The sequence below is a fragment of the Pan paniscus genome, chromosome 19, assembly GCF_029289425.2.
Source record: "Pan paniscus chromosome 19, NHGRI_mPanPan1-v2.0_pri, whole genome shotgun sequence".
Taxonomy (NCBI): domain Eukaryota; kingdom Metazoa; phylum Chordata; class Mammalia; order Primates; family Hominidae; genus Pan; species Pan paniscus.
In genome coordinates, this window is record NC_073268.2 from 51,644,967 (window position 1) to 51,662,851 (window position 17,885).

At 56.5% G+C, this 17,885-nt stretch overlaps 1 protein-coding gene across 7 annotated transcripts in view; it reads left to right on the plus strand.

The window, feature by feature from the left end:
* Window positions 1-17,885, plus strand: part of MPRIP (myosin phosphatase Rho interacting protein) — a 150,053-nt gene that overhangs the window by 84,556 nt on the left and 47,612 nt on the right. For 3 of the 7 annotated variants that reach the window (XM_034943273.4, XM_055102167.2, XM_063599178.1), the window contains 5 exons: window positions 4,526-4,610; window positions 9,130-9,352; window positions 10,827-11,340; window positions 15,538-15,676; window positions 16,467-16,580. In XM_034943273.4, the coding sequence (XP_034799164.3) occupies window positions 4,526-4,610; window positions 9,130-9,352; window positions 10,827-11,340; window positions 15,538-15,676; window positions 16,467-16,580 (1,075 nt within the window). The remainder of the gene's footprint in view (window positions 1-4,525; window positions 4,611-9,129; window positions 9,353-10,826; window positions 11,341-15,537; window positions 15,677-16,466; window positions 16,581-17,885) is intronic. The other 4 variants (XM_008960872.6, XM_034943274.3, XM_063599179.1 and 1 more) reach the window with 2 other exon arrangements.

A 17,885-nucleotide genomic window follows, 5' to 3' on the forward strand; every position in this document is an offset into this window, starting at 1 on the left:
TACCCTCCTCGGGCCTCCCCACCTTTGCACTCACCACACCCCCAACTCACCTGCCCCTCCACCTGGAAGGGGATCAGTCCCTGAAGCACATGACCTGGGCACGCCCTCCCCCAGTCTGGGGTGGCTGCTCCTCCTTCCAGGGCTGGTACTGGGCTCCACCACCTATGAAAGCGCCAGGTTATCTGCTGTGTCCACGTGTGTCTCTGTCAGTGGTGGTGGGGGTGGGAGGTGTCTCAGTCACATCCCCAGCACCTCACACCCAGGCCACTCTGCTGCCACTGCACAGATTGGTTTCTGTGAGTGGAGAGAATGGGTAAGTGTTTCACTCACCCAGGTCCCCTGAGAGTGGCGAACTGGCTCAGGCTGAGAGAGCCCACAGTCCAGGGGCCTGAGCGCAGTGCTGAGCCCAGGGCAGCATCTGCCTTCCCAGAGCTCCCAGTCTAGCAGGGAATTTCTTTGCTACCCACATGGCCTGGGCCATGGTGAAAAGCCGTACATAGTCCGTGCAGGTGAACAGGCTCATTAGGCCTGACAGGAGCTCACAAACTGGATCTCCGAGAATCCCTGTCTTGCTTAAGGCTGAGAAGGAGGCACATGAGTCTAAGAAGCTCTGGGAGAAAGTAAACCTGGGGCTTGCTGGGCCAGGCTGACTGTAGCAGTACAGAGTAGAGGGAATCAGGAATACGAAGCCCTTGAGTTTGAACACACAGATGACTCGGAGCACCAGCCTTGCTTTAGCCTCTCAGCTGCAGCCTGGCCAAGCCTGGTGAGTGAGCACAGCTGGAAGTCCAGGGCCACATGGCAAGGCGTCCAGGAGCCAGTGCTGGGTCCCGGGGGCGCTCTCTGCGGGGGTGTGCTCTCCCCTAGAGTCCTCCCCTGGAGAGAGGCAGGTTTGCATTTCTGAGCACCTGGAGCCGAGCTGGAGGAGCACTTCTGTCTCCCACAATCTTAATCCAGAACCATATGATCAAGAATGTCAAGGGCCTCTGAAGAACCCTCGTGGTACAGTCGAGGAGACCCAGGGCCTGGAGACGGGAGCCTGGCCAGGGGCACCTTCTGCACTTTCTGGCTCACACCTGTTTCTGCTGTTGGCCGGGCAGGACACAGCCGAGGCTTCCTCTGCCCAGGTGGCTTCCCTAGGAAACCCTCACCCTTTCCACAGGAGCTGGGTCCCAGGGAGGGTGTGGGTAACAGGTGGGATGGATGGGAGTCCTGGGTCTCCAGGGCAAGCTAGGGAGTGTCTGGAGCAGGGTTGGTTCTAGGACCAGCACATAGAGGTATGTGTTGTACCATGTGGTATTAGGAGAGGGTGATGTTTAGCATTTGGACTGCCTCCAGCAGGCAGCTTAAGTCCTGCCAGAGGTCCTCACTCCATCCCAAGCCCCTCTCCTGGGTCACTTCTCTGCTCTCTTCTGTTGCATATTCAGGCTTGCCATACCCATGCAGCTTGGGTAGACAAGATCGTTAATGGACCAAGGTACCGGGTGCACATGCCATCTGGGCCCCACGTGTGTGGTGGCTCAGTGGCGTATCCAAAGCCAGAATAAGCTGCCTGACGCTCTTCCCCTTCCCCTCGCCCTGGTTGTGGGCCACGTTAATTCGTATCCAACAGGCAGGTTCTCACGTGGCATAACCTCGTGATCCGCCCTCACCTTCCCACAAGCTGGGATGCTCAGCTGCGTGAGGGAGTCAGGCGTGGCCTATGCACCCTGGGGACAAGTGCTTTTGCCTCCTTCTCCCATTCCTCTGTCTCCTGCCCTCGCTGACAGCCCCCTTCCTCTGCTCCCTCTCTTGCCTCCCTCTGTTTCCCATTATAACTCCTCTTCCCAGTAACCTCATCCCTAGGCTCTGGAGCGCCATTCTGGGTCTGAGCTCTCTGGTCACATCAAAGCTGGTCCCTAAGAAGGTGCAGACACTTCCACCAGGCAGCTGGGAGCTGGGTGGGTTGGGGACATTCCCACCCAGTCTTCTTCCCAGGTCTTCTCTGCATAGCCCTGACAGCTGCGTGGGCTGCCGGGTCTCTCCTGGGCCTGGGTAGAGGAAGTTGGCAGCTCTTTCCAGTTCCCACTTCCAGGATTCTGGGCCACACTTTACATAGCTCTTTTAGACGAGGTGGGTTTGGGTAGGAGTTGGCAAGGGAGCTCCTCTGTGCTCTCAGCTGGGTGAAGTCTGGACTTCCCTTCTCCCTGCCCTGCCTTTTAACCTTACCCACTCCCCCGTTCTCACTCATCCGGGCTCTGCCGTCCCTATCTGGGGAGCCCCAGCACCTACCAGTCCCATATTCACACCCCTCTCCTCTCTTCTTGGGGTTTGTTTTGTTAACATTTATAACACATCTGGATGATGTTAGACACTTCCTATTGGGCATCCTTGAGAAATCCAAGTGCAGAGGACACATTCCATCATCTGTTCCTGGACCCTGCATCTCTGCGACTCCAGCCACAGACTGCAGTCTGAACAGAGATTAAGATGCATAATGGGACTGAGGCCACATGAGACACCTGCTGTCCTGACTCCTCCCGAGTCCTAGGCTTGCTGGAGCCAGCCCAGGAGAGCTCAGCAGCTCCACGTAGTCAGCAGAGCACCTGCGGTGCAGCCTTCTCCCCTCCCCTCCAGGTTCCATCCTGCAAGGCCATTAGTCATTGCTGACTGATGGAACCTGGGCCAGTCTGCAGGGGCCTGGGGTACCTGGCAGGGTTCTGCACCTCCAGCATGCTCCACACCTTGGTGAAGTTTTAAGTGCAGCCTTCTGCAGGCACAGTACCTCAGAGTGGTCAGAAGAAGTGGCAGCTGCCATGGCAGACTGGAAAGGCAAACCTCTTTAATCCCATAGGGCTTGTGAACATCCCAGGTTGTATGAGCGAGGCCCTCTGCTCCCAGCCAGCCTTGATGAGAAGTGTGACCAGGGAGGAGAGGGGCTCAGGACCCTCAGAAGGCCTGCCTGTCTGCTGGCTTTGCAGATAGTCACAGCCTCCTTTCTTGTTTTGGGGCCGTGGAGGAATGACCCACAGGACCTGTGGCTTGGATCTCTGGCATTGCAGGTGTTTATTCATTCTCTCAGCAAATCGAGCGTCACTGGCTGTGGGCTGAGCTGGGCTGAGGGTGGCCCCTCAGCTCTGTTGCTGTGGTTCCGTGCATTAAGCCTGGCCTCTGCCGCCACCACCTGTCAACAGCACACCCATCCTGAGGCTGTCTCAGAAGCCAGTGATTGTGACTGACCCTTCCTTTGTCTGTTTGTCCCTCCTTCCCTCCTTTCTTCATTTTCTCCTTCCCTCTCTTCCTGTCCTCCTCCCCTCCCTCACTCCTCCCCATCCTCTTCCTCTCTTCGCTCCTCTATCCCTTTTCCCCCTCCCCTCCTCTCCTCTCCACCTCAAATTAAAGAAATACCTCTGGGCACAGAAGACTCGAGCCCTTCTCCTGCCCCAGGCTCAGTGTGCTGCTGGGTGCTGCACCCGTGTGATCTCTAGCAGGATGTAGCAGTACAGCCCCCACCATCCCCAACCCTGGGCCCAGGCTGCCAGCAGGCCCAGCGTGGACCCTGGTGCTGAAAGAAGACCTGGAGCAGTGTCTTCTGAGGCTCCTTCCACTCTGGAGAGGACACTAGGGCTGCCCTTGCACAACCAGGCCCAGGGCTGGAGCTGGGGCTTCAGAGGCAGGACCTACACTGCCCTCCGCTCCTCCCACCCCCGTCCTCTAGCCCCCACAGGACTGGCAGGCAGCTCTGGCAAGGCAACTGCTGTTGGTTCCTTTGTCTGTTGTAAAATTCTATATGGTGGAAGTAGTTGTGCCATGATCTGATCTAGCTCCTGATTTCAGAAATGAGAAGATTGAAGCTCCTAAGGGGCCAGGAGCCACCCAAGATTGTGCTGGGATGGTGGCAGAACCAGATCCAGAGTCGTCCTGCTGGCAGCGCCTGCTTTTGCTGTGTTCCCTTGCTACACCCCTGGTGTCTATCCAGAGTGAACTTGCCACACACAATCCCTGATGGGTCCCTGGGCAGCTCTGCCCAGCCTTCCTCAAAGCCAGGGTGCCCAGCACCCTCCCTCTGCAGGGACTGTGGGAGTTCAGCAACCCCCCACACCCTAGTCCCTCAAGAGTACCCATTGTGGGAACTTGACCAGCACAGCTCCTAGATTCTGGCCTCAGGGCCAGCACCTGCCTCTGTTGCCCTAAATGGGCACAGCTCGTCTGTACTCTCACCAAGCCCACTCTGGGAGAGCAGTGTTAGGGCAATTCCAGGCCCTGGAGACAGGGTCAGTAATGGAAGTTACACATCCTATGCTCTGAGGCCATGGCCAGGCCAGGCCTCTCTGCCAGCACGGAGTCTGTGTCGTGTCCTGAGCCTGCTGTGGGTGTGGCAGGGTCATCGTCCAGGCTTGCTCTGTGGCACTTCTGGCCCTAGCATAGCAGTCTGTCACTGGGGACAATGCCCTGCTCTACTCCTGGACCACCTGGCAAGGGCCAGGGCTCCTAGTCCCCGAGTGCCAGGGTCTTACCTGGTACTTGTCTCCTTTTCTCTTCCCAGGTGGCTGGAGATGCTCATGGTCTATCCCCGGACCAACAAGCAGAATCAGAAGAAGAAACGGAAAGTGGAGCCCCCCACACCACAGGTAGGCAGTGGGTTTGCTAGGTGGCATCCCCTCAGTGGAGCCAGGCCTTGGGAAGAAGTGAGGGCTCCCTGAGGTTAGAGGGTGAGGACACAGTCAGGCCAGGGCTGAGGCAGTCACCAACTCTGCACATCCTTGCTTTGGGCTGCAATCTGCAAGATCCTCACTGAGCCACAGGGGAACCACAACAGGGACAGGGTGGCCTGCTAGTGTGCTCTGGGGCTGCCCAAGGGAAGTTTCCAGCCAGCTAGCAGTACACAGCTGTGACCCCTCCCCTCGCTATCCTGCTGGCAGCTGGGGAGGGGCAGCACGGGCAGCCTGCAGCCACAGTCAAAAGGACTCTGCACCCACAGATGGCCCTGCAGGCAGCCGGATGCAGTAGGATGGGGAGGAGAATTCTGGAGTGGTATGGCCCATAAGGAGCTCACAGGGGCCCTTGCTGCAACTCCCATGTGACCTGAGCAGGGCGTGGCTGACTGGGGTGGTCCCTCAAGGCCCAGTCCTTCCCCACAGGCCATGATCCTCCTTCCCTCCCTGGCCAGTGTGCAAGGCTTAGGGCATAGAAGGGTCCTACACCGCCTTACCACACTCCCCACTTTCCTGGGGCCATGGGGGAATGAGGTAACCTTTTTTGAGCCTCAGTTAATCAACTTGCAAAGCAGGCCTGTTGCTGCCTAATCGCCAAGATTGTTGTGAGCATGAAAGGAAGTTTTGGACCTATTATAGGTTCTCAGTAAATGTAATTCCTTTCCCTCTGTACCATACGCTACTCTTCCCAAGTCCTGAGCCTCATAGTCACCCGAGAGGGAGCAGGGTGGGGATGGGGGTCCCTTGGGCATCACAAGGCCAGAGGCCCACAGAAGTGAAGAGAGCCAGCCCACGGGCTACAGAAGTCAGGGGGCATGCACTGGTCTGGGTCCCTTTCTCTCCTCAGCCCCTTGGGCTGCCCTTGGATATACCTGCCCTGGGCTGCTGTATTGGCCCTCCTGCTGATGGAGTCAGCCTGGGCCACTCTCAGCCCATGGTCATCCACCCTCCATCCTGGGGTCAGGGAGGCAGGTGGGGGACACCCAAGCCAACATCCGCTGGAAAGGAGATGTCGCTAGCAAGAAGTCGGCGAAAAATACAGAGTGGTTCCTGGGACTGAAAATGGAGCTTCCTGCTGGGGAACAGCAGTTAATACGTAAATCCCCCAAAGCTTCCCAGTTGGAGAGAAACAAAAAAATCACAGGCAGAATAACAGCGTTTAGGGTTACACTGTGCTTCCATGGTGATGCCTTGGAAACAGTGCAGAAGCGGAGCTCCTGCCTCTAATAAGGTAACTCCAAGTGCAGAAGCCGCTCTCAGCCCAGTCCAGGGAACTTGCTTGCTCTCCCTCCCTCATGACACCCAGCTCCCCAAAACAGCTACCCATGACCAAGCTTCAACTTTTTTGTTGGTAGAAGGAGCCACATGATCCCAGGGTGGGTAGGTTACCCACTTCACTGAGGGTCTCTTAGAGTCTGGAGCACAGGGTTCCTAGCCTTCTGCACTCAGCCCCCTCCTAAGACAACCTTGCGGGGTCTCTCCTTTCTACCCTTTGGTCCCGAGAGCATCCCATTTGAGGATGCTTGTTTCCAGAAGCTTTGAATTGTAATCAGAGGCCATCTCTTTGTCAAGTCAGTCTTGTGGGGTGACGTGGGGGCACTGCAGAGGAGCAGCAGGGTCCATGGTTGAGATGGGATCTTTGGGCAGGCCTCCCCTCTGCATGCAGCCTGATGCTAAAGGCATTCTCATGGCCTAGGGTGGGGCTGGGGGTAAACCTCACACCTTCAGAGCACCTGGAGAGGCGAGAACCCAAGACCCTATACTTCTTTCTCCAATGGCCCAGTGTTGGCCCGGGAGAGTTTCAGATTGAACCAGTGGAGAGCTTGAAGCGTTGGCTGCCTGTTGTGCCCAGTAAGAATCAGCTTCTCCCCTTAAGGAACTCAGGTGGGACCTTCTGGAAGGTTCTGCTTCCAGAAGTTGGGGCCAAGGATCGCACTGCGGGAGCAGCAGACAGCCTTTCAGCTGAGGGCGGGAGTCTCAATAGAGTCTAGGCCTGGGAGAAGAGAAGGGCTTGGCCCTGACAAGAGTTTGCAAAGCCTGTGGCCTGAGAGGCGTGGGCTCCAGGCAATAAAGGAAAAAGCCTGGAGCAGAAGGAAACGATGACCCATGTAGGTGTGAAGGGCAGAAGGATGGAGATGGTTGGGAAGCCCAGAGCTGTGTTTCCAGCCAGGTGTGCAGGCCCCGGGTCTCCACTCCTCTGGTGGAGCTGAAGGAGGCCCGCTCCTCCATCTCCCAGCCCCCCAGGTTCTTCTGCTTTTCTCTGGCTTTCTTCTGAGTTCAGTGTGAGCCCAGCCAGCACCACCAGGCCCACATGTGTGTCTCCTTCCTTAAGAATCTTGTTTTTTACTGGGATGTCTACTGTCACCCCCACTCCAAGTTAGAATTCTTCCTTCCCGTTGGTTGCCATGCTCCGTGTTCCTGCTAGGGAAGTGGGGAGCCTTCTGAAACTGCTGCAGAGAGAGGCCCTGCTTGGCAAGCAAGGCTCTAGAGCAACTTGTGCTTTGGGGAAGCGCTGCTGCCGGGGTGGGCAGTTAGGGTGGTTCTGCCCTGGGTCTTCTTCCCAGGGCAGCACAGCTGCTGGTTTCCCATGGGTAAGCAGCCCAGGATGCTGTGCTTGGTGCAGGGACAGGTCATCCTGGGGCGGTATCCCCTTGGGTCATTGGAGCCCTTGGGAAACTTGTCAGGAGAAACCTTCACTGTTTGCTTCCGAGAAGCTGGCTTCTTCTGAGGGGAGCCTTCAGCCTGGGAGTCTGTCTGCTGGCAGCCCTAAGCTGAGTAGGTGGTCAGGTGTGCGTCCTGGGTCTGTGGGAAGAGCCTCCCTGCCTTTATCCTGTCCGTGAGGCCTGGAATCCTTGCAAAAGTGCCAACAGCTTTGGACCCAGAGCCCCACCCAAGGCAGTGCCCCACCACCCCATGGCCTTCCTGCTTCTGGAGCACATGGTGGAAACACTCAGACCCCCATGCTGCCCCTCACTGGCTGTGTGCGTGTGGGCCTGCTGCCTCTTCTGTCAGTGCCTGCGGCCTCCCTTGGGAGGTGGGTGGGTGAGACTGGATGTATGGATCCCAGCCAGGCTATTGATAAATAGTCTGGTGGTGATGCTGCATCTGCAAGTGTGCGCACATACATGCATATAAAGAACCTGTGTCATCTGCAAGCCTCTCCAAGGGCCCAAGCCAGAGAGAGACTAAGGTGGGTTTCTAAAAATGAGGCTTGGCCATCAGGATGGGAGTGGGAAGTGGGCACTTGTATATCATGCTCTTGTCTTTTGCGAGAGAGCTGAGATGTGCTTCACTTTTGGAGAGGGGCCAAAGCCATCCTGTTGGCAGCCCTCTGGGCAGCGTTGTTGGGGCCCAGGATGTGACCTGGCACTGCGGAGCAGCTGAGGATCACACCCCTGCTGTTGTCTGGATTCTGTGTTTGCAGAGTCGAGTTAGGGTTCTCTGCCCAAGGACTGCCTCTGCATCTGCCTAAATGCCTGCCCCACAAACACTTCTCCCTCGGAGCAATACCACTTCCAGAACCTGGAGAGATTGGGGATTGACACCTTTTCTATCTGGGCTACTGGCTTGTATCTAGCTTTGTGTGTGAGCTTGTGAGTGTGAGAGAGCAAGCATGTGCACATGAATGTGTATATGCATTTGTGAATGTGTGCCTGTGTGCAGATTCAAGTGGGGTATTTGGTGTCTTTGTGTGTTCTGTCTGCTATAATAAAATACCACAGGCTAGTCAGCTTATAAATAATAGAAATTTTTCTCACAGCAGGCTAGTTAGTCCAAGATTAAAGTGCTAGTACTTTGGGTGTCTGGTGAGGGCCCCCTTGCTGGTCCTCACATGTTAGAAGGGGCAAGGCAGCTCTCTGAGGCCTCTTCTATGAAGGCACTAATCCTGTACATGAGGGCTCCACTCTCATGACCTAATCACCTCCTAAAGGCCCCACCTCCTGATACCATCACCTTGGGGGTTAGGATTTCAACACATGAGTTGTGGGGAGACACAGACATTGAAACCATAGCATTTAATTTGCATCTGACGACTCTTTCCTTCACATAGCATCTGGGCATTCCATTTTAGCTTCCTAGGGGCAAAAAGCAGAGGGTGGGTAAGGCCACAGGGCTGGCCCAGACTTGGGCGCTGTGAACTCGTTCTTGCATTCACTGTAAGGAGCTACAGATGATGCTGGACCTATCTCGAGGGTGTGTTCTCTTTCCTCATTCTGTTCTGTCTCACCTTATTTGAGTCTTGGATGTCTAGGAATGACAGACTCCAAAGCAACTACTGTAGTCTCACTGTTTTGGGGCAGTATCTGAAGATTCCAGGCCCCTGACATTGTGTAGCTGGCCCGGGTGCCCCCTATAGCTAGGCAGCCAGGACCTGTGACCCAACCTGAGCTGTGTGCTCCTGCACCTTCACAGACACCACTTTCTCCTCCTCCAGGAGCCTGGGCCTGCCAAGGTGGCTGTTACCAGCAGCAGCAGCAGCAGCAGCAGCATCCCCAGTGCTGAGAAAGTCCCCACCACCAAGTCCACACTCTGGCAGGAAGAAATGAGGACCAAGGACCAGCCAGATGGCAGCAGCCTGAGTCCAGCTCAGAGTCCCAGCCAGAGCCAGCCTCCTGCTGCCAGCTCCCTGCGGGAACCTGGGCTAGAGAGCAAAGAAGGTGAGCGGGGGCCAGGCTGGCTTGTATGCACGGGAATGGCCCTCCCTCCCATCAGAGCTGGCCCTGGGGATTCAGCCAAGGCCTGTAGAGCCCAGTCGCAAGCCTGGACCTCGATTCCCTTTGTCCATCAGCCCTGGGGGTAGCACCTGGCCTGGTATGTTCTGAGATTCCCGGGCTCCAGTCTTGGCCTTGCCCCTTCTAGCTCTTAAATCCCATCTTTGAAGGAGGAAGACAGCTCCTGTTCTGTCAGCCCCAGTTGCTTGTCAGGAGAATCAAAAACGTTTTGCAGCAGGGTCTGTGGATGGGAAGGCCTCTGTCACTGCACCATCGTGTTTCTGTGTGCATCCTGCCCCAAGAAGCTGCAGTCAGTCTCATCCCTCTCACCATCCGCATTCTGCCTGGGCCCCTGGCAGAAGGAGGGGAAGGGGTGCTGGGGAGGCAGCAGTTGGCATCCTCGTGCCCTATCTTTTAGCACTTTGGAATTACCTGAGCGGGAGCAGGTCTTCCATCTTTGTCTCTCTTGTTCCCAGGCTCTAGAGGACTCTGTAAGACACAGGCTGGGTTTTCCCATCTGTATTTTGTCTAGATGGTTAAAAATAAGTGAGCAGCGGGGGCCAGCCCAGCTCGCTCTGTCTGCATCTTCTACATGCACTCTGGGTGGAAGGTGTCTGAATCTTCCTCTCAGGCCTATCCATTCAAAAATCTGTTCACTCTGTCTCACTTCTGTAGAAGTCCCCTGCCCCTTCCCACCATCAGAATGCATTAAAAGACTGAAGGGGCCGGGCATGGTGGCTCACGCCTATAATCCCAGCACTTTGGGAGGCTGAGGCAGGTGGAACACCTGAGGTCAGGTGAACACCTGAGACCAGCCTGGCCAACATAGTGAAATCCCATCTCTGCTAAAAATACAAAAATTAGCCAGATGTGGGGGTGCACACCTGTAGTCCTAGCTACTTGGGAGGCTGAGGCAGGAGAATCACTTGAGCCCAGGAGGCAGAGGTTGCGGTGAGCTGAGATCACACCACTGCACTCTAGCCTGGCGACAGAGCGAGATTCCATCTAAAAAAAAAAAAAAAAAAAAAAAAAAAGACTGAAGGGCTTGTTGGCTGTCAGCTTCCCCCTTGATGTTGGTGAGAAGCGGTTGGTGGTGGGGGTCTTGCGTCCTGAGGTACAGATCTGATCTTCCAGCCAAGCCCCCAGACTAGAACTGCAGGGCCTGCCTGCCAGTCTGGCTGAGAGGCAGCCAGCTGCAGGGGAGAGATGGATGAGAGAAAAAAGCATGCACGAAATATTTCATTCCCATCCATGGTTCTTTCCGTCTCACTCTGCCCTTGAGTGGGCTGTGCTGGATGTTAGAGACGGGAGGTGGAGAAGGCCCCTGCTTGGATCCTACATGGGCTTTAAAAAAAAAAGTCCTCAAAGCAAAGCTGCCAGCAGGCTGAGTGCATCTCCTCCCTCCCACTGTCTCTTCCAGAGGAGAGCGCCATGAGTAGCAACCGCATGGACTGTGGCCGCAAAGTCCGGGTGGAGAGCGGCTACTTCTCTCTGGAGAAGACCAAACAGGACTTGAAGGCTGAAGAACAGCAGCTGCCCCCGCCGCTCTCCCCTCCCAGCCCCAGCACCCCCAACCACAGGTACAGTTGCCCCGAGTCGCCCTCCCGGGAGCTCGGTGGTCCTCTTCCTTCCCCAGGTCCTCGACTCCCCCACCAAATGGTCTGCAGCATCTCCCTCAGCTCCCTGGATGTGGCCAGCCAGCCACCTGCCTACGTGGACTCTGGCAGCACTAGGGGGCGGGGGACAGAGAGACTGGGGAGCGCCTTTGCCTTTAAAGCCAGCAGGCAATATGCCACCCTGGCCGACGTCCCTAAGGCCATCAGGATCAGCCACCGAGAAGCCTTCCAGGTGGAGAGAAGGCGGCTGGAGCGTAGAACTCGGGCCCGGAGCCCTGGCAGGGAGGAGGTGGCCCGTCTGTTTGGCAACGAGCGGAGGTAAGGAGCAGGTTAGAGGGTTGAACACCCAGGCCCACACACATGCACTTCCACCCACGCACATACACTCATACTCTCTGTTTCTCTCACATACAGTCCCCAAGCCTCCCTTGGCGGAGCATGCTTTCTGTTCAGAGCGTAGGGGGATTTTCCCTCTGGGCCCAGAACTCAGCTCTTGTAGCCAGAATGCAGAATTTCTGAGCATCAGAGGTCGACGCCAAGAATAGCAGTTTTCACATCAGTGCCTCCTAGGACTGGGACCTTAAGGTTCCCTGATGGGTTCTCAGCTGCCTGGTCCTTGTGGGGCTGGATCTTTTCCTCCTGGGCCATTTCTATTCTCTGAAGTGGCATGGAGGCAGGGAGTCCCTAGAGCTACATGTGGTGACAGAGGCGCTCCTCACCCTGGCAGTCCCAGGGTGGGCAGAGGGCACTGAGAGGTTCAGAGGCAGACAGGCATGCCCAGGAAGGTGGGGGCAGCACAGGTTCCTCTCTCAAGGACATGCTCCCTGGGGAGCCACAGCCCCAGGAAACCTGAGGCAACCTGTGAAGCAGCTGAGCACCAAATAGCATTGCTTTTGCCCTCCAGGGGAGCATTGCTTTTTGCCCTCTAAGACTTCGACTGGCTGGAGAGAGAGAAAGTTTGGACATCCGGGCCTAGGGCAGGGACCAGGGGCACAGGTGCAGAACTTGACTGCTGCCTAAGAAGACGAGGGCCTATGCCCTGCCCTGCCCTTGTTCTCCAGAGTTTCCTGGAGAACTAGAGAAAGAGCTGGATGTCCTCTGAGGCCTCCAAGCCCAAATCCAGACGCAAGTGCCCAAGCACACCTTCAATCAGGCTTGCACCCCTGCATCTGTATACTGAGGCTTTGCCTTGACAGCAGGGTTCCTCAGCCCGGTTTATGGATAGACTTACAGACTTCTGGAGGTCCACGATGACCTGCCCCCTCAATAAAACAATTTCACAGTATTCTTCCCAGAAGAGAGTTAGGGTTAGGCACTCTTCTGGGAAGAAGACCCATAGTTTTCATTAGGTTCCCAAGGTTCACTGTCCAGAAAAGAGGTTCAAACCATAGTTCTGGAAGTCTTCTCAGAGTGTCCTCCCTTCCCCAGCCACAACCTGGAGCTCAGAGTTAGAGACGCTACCAGGAGGGACAGGTGAAGGCAGCCATGGGCTCCCGTGCCTCGAAGGGCAGGTGGAGGGAAGTGTCTTTACATTCTGCCCCCTTTTCTTCTGAGCACCCACCATTGGCTGACAGCCCACCCACTCTTCCAAACGTCCCAGATGAAAAGGCCTGTGAGCCTGCAGGTTAGTCTCCAGGATAAGGAAGCATCTCCCAGAGATACTGCTGGTGAGAGGAAAATGACACGTTGACTTCCTAGGGAAAGGAAGGGCAGCCAAGTGGTTCCCAGCCCCTGCCTAGTGCCCCAGGGTGCTCTGCTAAGCACTTGGCTGCTTTAATGTTTCATAGTAGCCTGATGAGGATCTGTTACTACCGCCCCCAGTTATAGATGTGAAAACTGAGGCTCAGGAGTAGGTGACTTCTCAACAATGGATAGCTGGTGCAGATCCCAGTGGGGCCTTAGCCGGGAAGTCCCTGCTCCCATCCTGTGATCCAGGACTGATGCCAAGGATGCTCTTTTAAGCAATTAAGAAAATATATAAGTAAAGGGTTTTGCTAGAGAGAGGAGGAGGCCAGTGGGTGGGCAGGGGAGGCTTCATGCTGGCTGGCAAGCAGGCTGTGTGTCGTGGTGGCTCCAGAGCAGGATCAGCTATGTCCTGGTTTAGCGCCAGACCACAGAATTAGCATTCAGCACACCTGCTTGGCTTGGCTTCTTCTCGGAGAGACTCCTTTTGAACTCGTTCTTGTCTCCTGTCGCCTGGGACAGGTGCAGTCTCTGGGGCTTTGTACTCTGCATGCACTGCCACACGGGAATGGGTTTTCACCTGGTGCTGGCCCCACCCCCCACCAGTTCTGCATACTAATACTGCAGCATCCCTTTCTCCTGACCCTGGTGACATCTGATTGGCTGCTGTCGCTTTCTGAGGCCTGCTCACTGGATCCCTAGTAGCCCACCCTGTGCTTGGTTGGATTCCTGTCCCCTGGTTGATTAGAGCAGAATCTCCAAATTGGCAAGAGATTATTGGCCACACCTACCTGAAATGGCAGCCACAATAGGTGTGCCCAGGAGCCAGACTGCTGGGACCACAGGGTTGGTTTTTTGACAAGCCACAGTCATCTAGGCAAGCCTATCTGAACCTGACCGGCTCTGGGCTTCGATGTGTCCGTTCCTCAGACTTCCAGAGTGTTTCTTGGATAGTGAGTCACCTCTGGCTGCTGAGTGGGGGAAGTTGTTTTCCTGGCTGGCCTGCTGGTGACTGGCAGCAAGAACAGCTCCCCATGTAGCCCTAACCCCCCTGCCCTCAGCACAGCGGTTAGTGCCCTGGGAACCCTGGAGCTGCAGGGTGCAGGCCCCGTTTTCTGTGCTGACCAGTAAGGTGCTTGCTGTCCCACCTGCAGCTTCCAGGGCACCAAGTAATAACTTTCCACCTCGCCCAGTAGATCAGGGCAGCCAGTGTGCGAGCCTGTGGTCTTACAGGATCTCCCCAGGCCCCCATGCAGAGCGACTGTAGCAAGTGCCTTTCCTCTTCTCCACCACGACTCCTCTGTCTGGATCCCCACAGTACCACGGCATGCGATTTGCATGAGGTTAAAGCCCAGCAGTTCCTCACTGCTTTCCTGGGGCTTTCTAGGCCCCAGTGTTGGGCAGAGGAGCCCTCATCCTGGAAGTGGCCTGTTGGTGAGCCTTGAATCTCACCAAGATCCCACCACAATCGCTTAAGTGTGGTGGACGCCTGGCTTGCACTTACCAAGCTTTCCCTGGGTGCCCTGGAACTCCAGCAGCTTCCTTAGCTTCCTGCTCTCACAATGCTGCGGCCTCTCCTGCTCCCCTACCCCAGCGCCTGCCTCCGCTGCCGGTTCTAGCAGGCTGGCCCGGCACAAGCTTCTTTCCTGAGGAAGACACTTTGTGTCTAAGCGCAGGGAGGAAGCTGAGCTGAGGAAGACACTTTGTGTCTAAGCGCAGGGAGGAAGCAGAGCCCGGGGCCCTCGCCCTCCTCTCTCTGGGGGTGAAGATGCCTTAGGCAGCCAGTTTTCCCTCGCCCTCCCTGAGAAACAGCTGGCCTCTTGGGGGAGGTGGGGTCTCAGGAATTGATCTTGTTTCCTCTCTTCCTTGTGGAGATAATTAGGCTTCCAGGCTTGGGAGCCCTTCACCCACTTCCTCTGGGTTCTTATCCTCTTGTCCAGAGCAGCAGTGACACCCTCCCCGCCAGGTAACTTAGGTGCCCCTGGGAGAACAGGCCCGGCCCCGTGAGCTGAGCCTCAGCTGGTGCGTCCCCCACCTCTGACCCCACCAGGGTGACTTCTTGCAGCTGGAGGACAATCATGGTCTCTCTCCCTCTTCAGTGATTACCTTGGGTTTTTGCTTCTTTAATTCTTTGGATAATTTTGGTTCACCATTATTTGATTTGAAAAAGCAGCGCTCTTCCATGTATTCATTTCCCAGCCTTGTTTTCTTTCAGGTCTTGCCTCTGCGCTCTCCTGCTGTGCCGCTGGGTGGCGCTGCGCCTCCTCCACCCGCTTCGCCCCCATCTAAGCTCCGTCTCCGGCCGTAGACAGCCTGAGGAGGCCGCCAGCCCTTTCACATGAAATCAGCCTGCTTTGTTTTTGTTTTAATTTGGTCTTTGATTCCTTTTACTGTTGGCAGAAACAATGTTAATTCCTGGGCCTCTTCCTTGCTAAATTTTGGGGTGAGGGCTGCACTGTGATCCATGAGGGATGCAATGAGAATGGAGGCCGCCTTCCGTGGTGGTGGTTGCCTTTTGATCATGTCTGTGGCTCAGGAGAGGCTGCCGGGTGCCAAGCTGTGTGAATGCCGAGTGGGTCAACACCACAGAGCCTGCAGGGCCTCTAGCGCGGGGGCAGAGGGTAGGGGCAAGCGCAGGCCTGATGGGAGGGAGGGCCGTGGAGGGGTGCAGGCAGAGCTCAGGTCAGCTGAGCACGTGTCTAGACAACCTCGGTGCTGTGCAAGCCTGAGGGGAATCAGGCCCGGGCCAGGCCGGGCATGGGAGGAGTTGGCTCACTGCCACCTCACAGCTCACCTCACTGCCACCTCAGGGCCTCGTGTCCTCTCTTGCAGGAGGTCCCAGGTGATTGAAAAGTTTGAGGCCTTGGACATTGAGAAGGCAGAGCACATGGAGACCAATGCAGTGGGGCCCTCACCATCCAGCGACACACGCCAGGGCCGCAGCGAGAAGAGGGCGTTCCCTAGGAAGCGGGTGAGCTCCTGGGGCCGGGCAGCACCTCAGGGGTGGCTCGGGGGCGGGTCAGCATGCACGCCATGCGCCAAGTCCCCTCCACACAGGCCTGGGATGTGCTCCTGCCAGGCTTCTCTCCAACCACCTCCTCTGCATAGTGACTTCTCGAGAGCAGGCCTGTCTCCTGCAGCTTCATATCAGAGCCTTCTCCGTCTCTGCTGAAGGATATTCTCATGCATTTTAGATCCCAGATTTAATTAGGATCACTCTCTTCCTATCTGAGACAGCCCAGCAACAAGGCTGAATGTCACACCTTCCTAACTCTTTCTTTCAGTACAACTACACCCCTCATTTCTCCACTCAGCCCAAGGTAGACTCGGCTTCTGAAATCCTCCTGGGCACCCGCCTGCTGCTTTTGTAGCCGGCCAAGTCTAAGCTCATCTTCTCCTGGCTTCTCTCTTGTTCACAAGGTGCCTAGTGCCTACTGTCTGGCCCACAGCTTGCCACCTGCCACCACAGAGCCCACGGCTCTTCCTTCTGTGACCCAGAGAAGCTGGAGGATGGGGTGGGGCCAGGAAAGTGACAGTGACTGGGAATCCAAAAGAAAAGGCTGCTCTATCAACCAGGGCATCTCAGGACCCGGGTCCTGTCCTGGCCCTGCTGCAGACTTGCTATGGGGGCTAGGCAGATCACTGCCCCTCGCCAGGAGCAAGGCCCTGGCGGCTCTTGGAGGGGTGGACAGCACCAGCTCGTCCCTCACATGCCCACATTGCCCTGGGCTGCACTGACCAGCGGCTGCTCTCTGCCACAGGACTTCACCAATGAAGCCCCCCCAGCTCCTCTCCCAGACGCCTCGGCTTCCCCCCTGTCTCCACACCGAAGAGCCAAGTCACTGGACAGGAGGTCCACGGAGCCCTCCGTGACGGTGAGCCCAGGCGCCGCGTCCTCCGGAGGCCGTGCTCCTCTGCTTCTGGTCACTCTGAGGCGCTGTCTGTTTCTGTCTATGCGTCCATGCCAGCTGTCCCTCTGTGCACAGGCCCTCGTGTCCGTGAGCACCCCCACCCACCGACCCACAGGCCGTCGAACACAGATTCTGTTTCTTCCCTTTTCTGGTCCCAGCAGAACCAAGGGCTCCATGGCATCCTGAGCTCTGGGAGGAGGCCCTGCGGAGGAGGCCACCTCGGCCAGGCAGACTCCCGACTCTAGGCGGCAGGGCTGCAGCAGGGACCCTCCGCTCCTCTGGCTTTGGGCATTGCTTTTTGTGGCACTTCGGAGGCAGAGGCCACGTCTTGCTAGAGCTTGTCTCGTTCTCCGTGTCATGCCTCAAGTGGAAGAGCAGGCCTTGCACCAGGTTCTCCATGGGCCTCAGAGCTATGACAACAGAGGTGCGGAAGGAGTGGTCAGGGTACAGGAGCAAGGCCAACTCAGCATGCTGACCCAGCTCCTACCCGCTCTGTCTTCAGCCTCCAGGGGAGCCTGGGTCCTGCTCACTGCCTCTTGTCTCCTCCTTGCTGCCTGCACAGCAGCTCACCATGGGCCTCCGGCCTGCCCCAGGGCTTGGGGGCTGCCAACCACAGATTGATGTGTAACATGGAGTGTGAGGAGGAGTAAGGTTTGGGTTTTTCCTTCAGTCTGGGTTTTGCTTCAGGTGTCTTGAACAAAACTCCTTGTTTCTCTGTTAACTTAGCTGGGAGCGCCTTCCCCAACAGAGAGCACCAGCAGGGAACCCACCTGCATAGGCCTTGCCATTGGGGTCAGATTGCAGGCTTGGCTTCAATGGCACAACCATGATATGGAAATTATGAGTTTTTGTTAAAGATCCGCAAGCTAGGCCGGGCACGGTGGCTCACGTCTGTAATCCCAGCACTTTGGGAGGCCGAGGTGGGCAGATCACGAGGTCAAGAGGTCGAGACCATCCTGACCAACATGGTGAAACACTGACTCTACTAAAAATACAAAAATTAGCTGGGTGTGGTGTCGCGCTCCTGTAGTCCCAGCTATTTGAGAGGCTGAGGCAGGAGAATCGCTTGAACCCGGGAGGCGGAGGTTGCAGTGAGCTGAGATCGCGCCACTGCACTCTGGCCTGGCGACAGAGCGAGACTCCGTCTCAAAAAAAAGAAAGATCTGCAAGCTAAGCAGGCTGTCAGAGAGGGTGCAGGTGGCAGTCCCACGTCTCAGGTCCTGTGCCGCAATGGCAACTACAAGCTTGCAGGAGAGGACCTCCCTATTT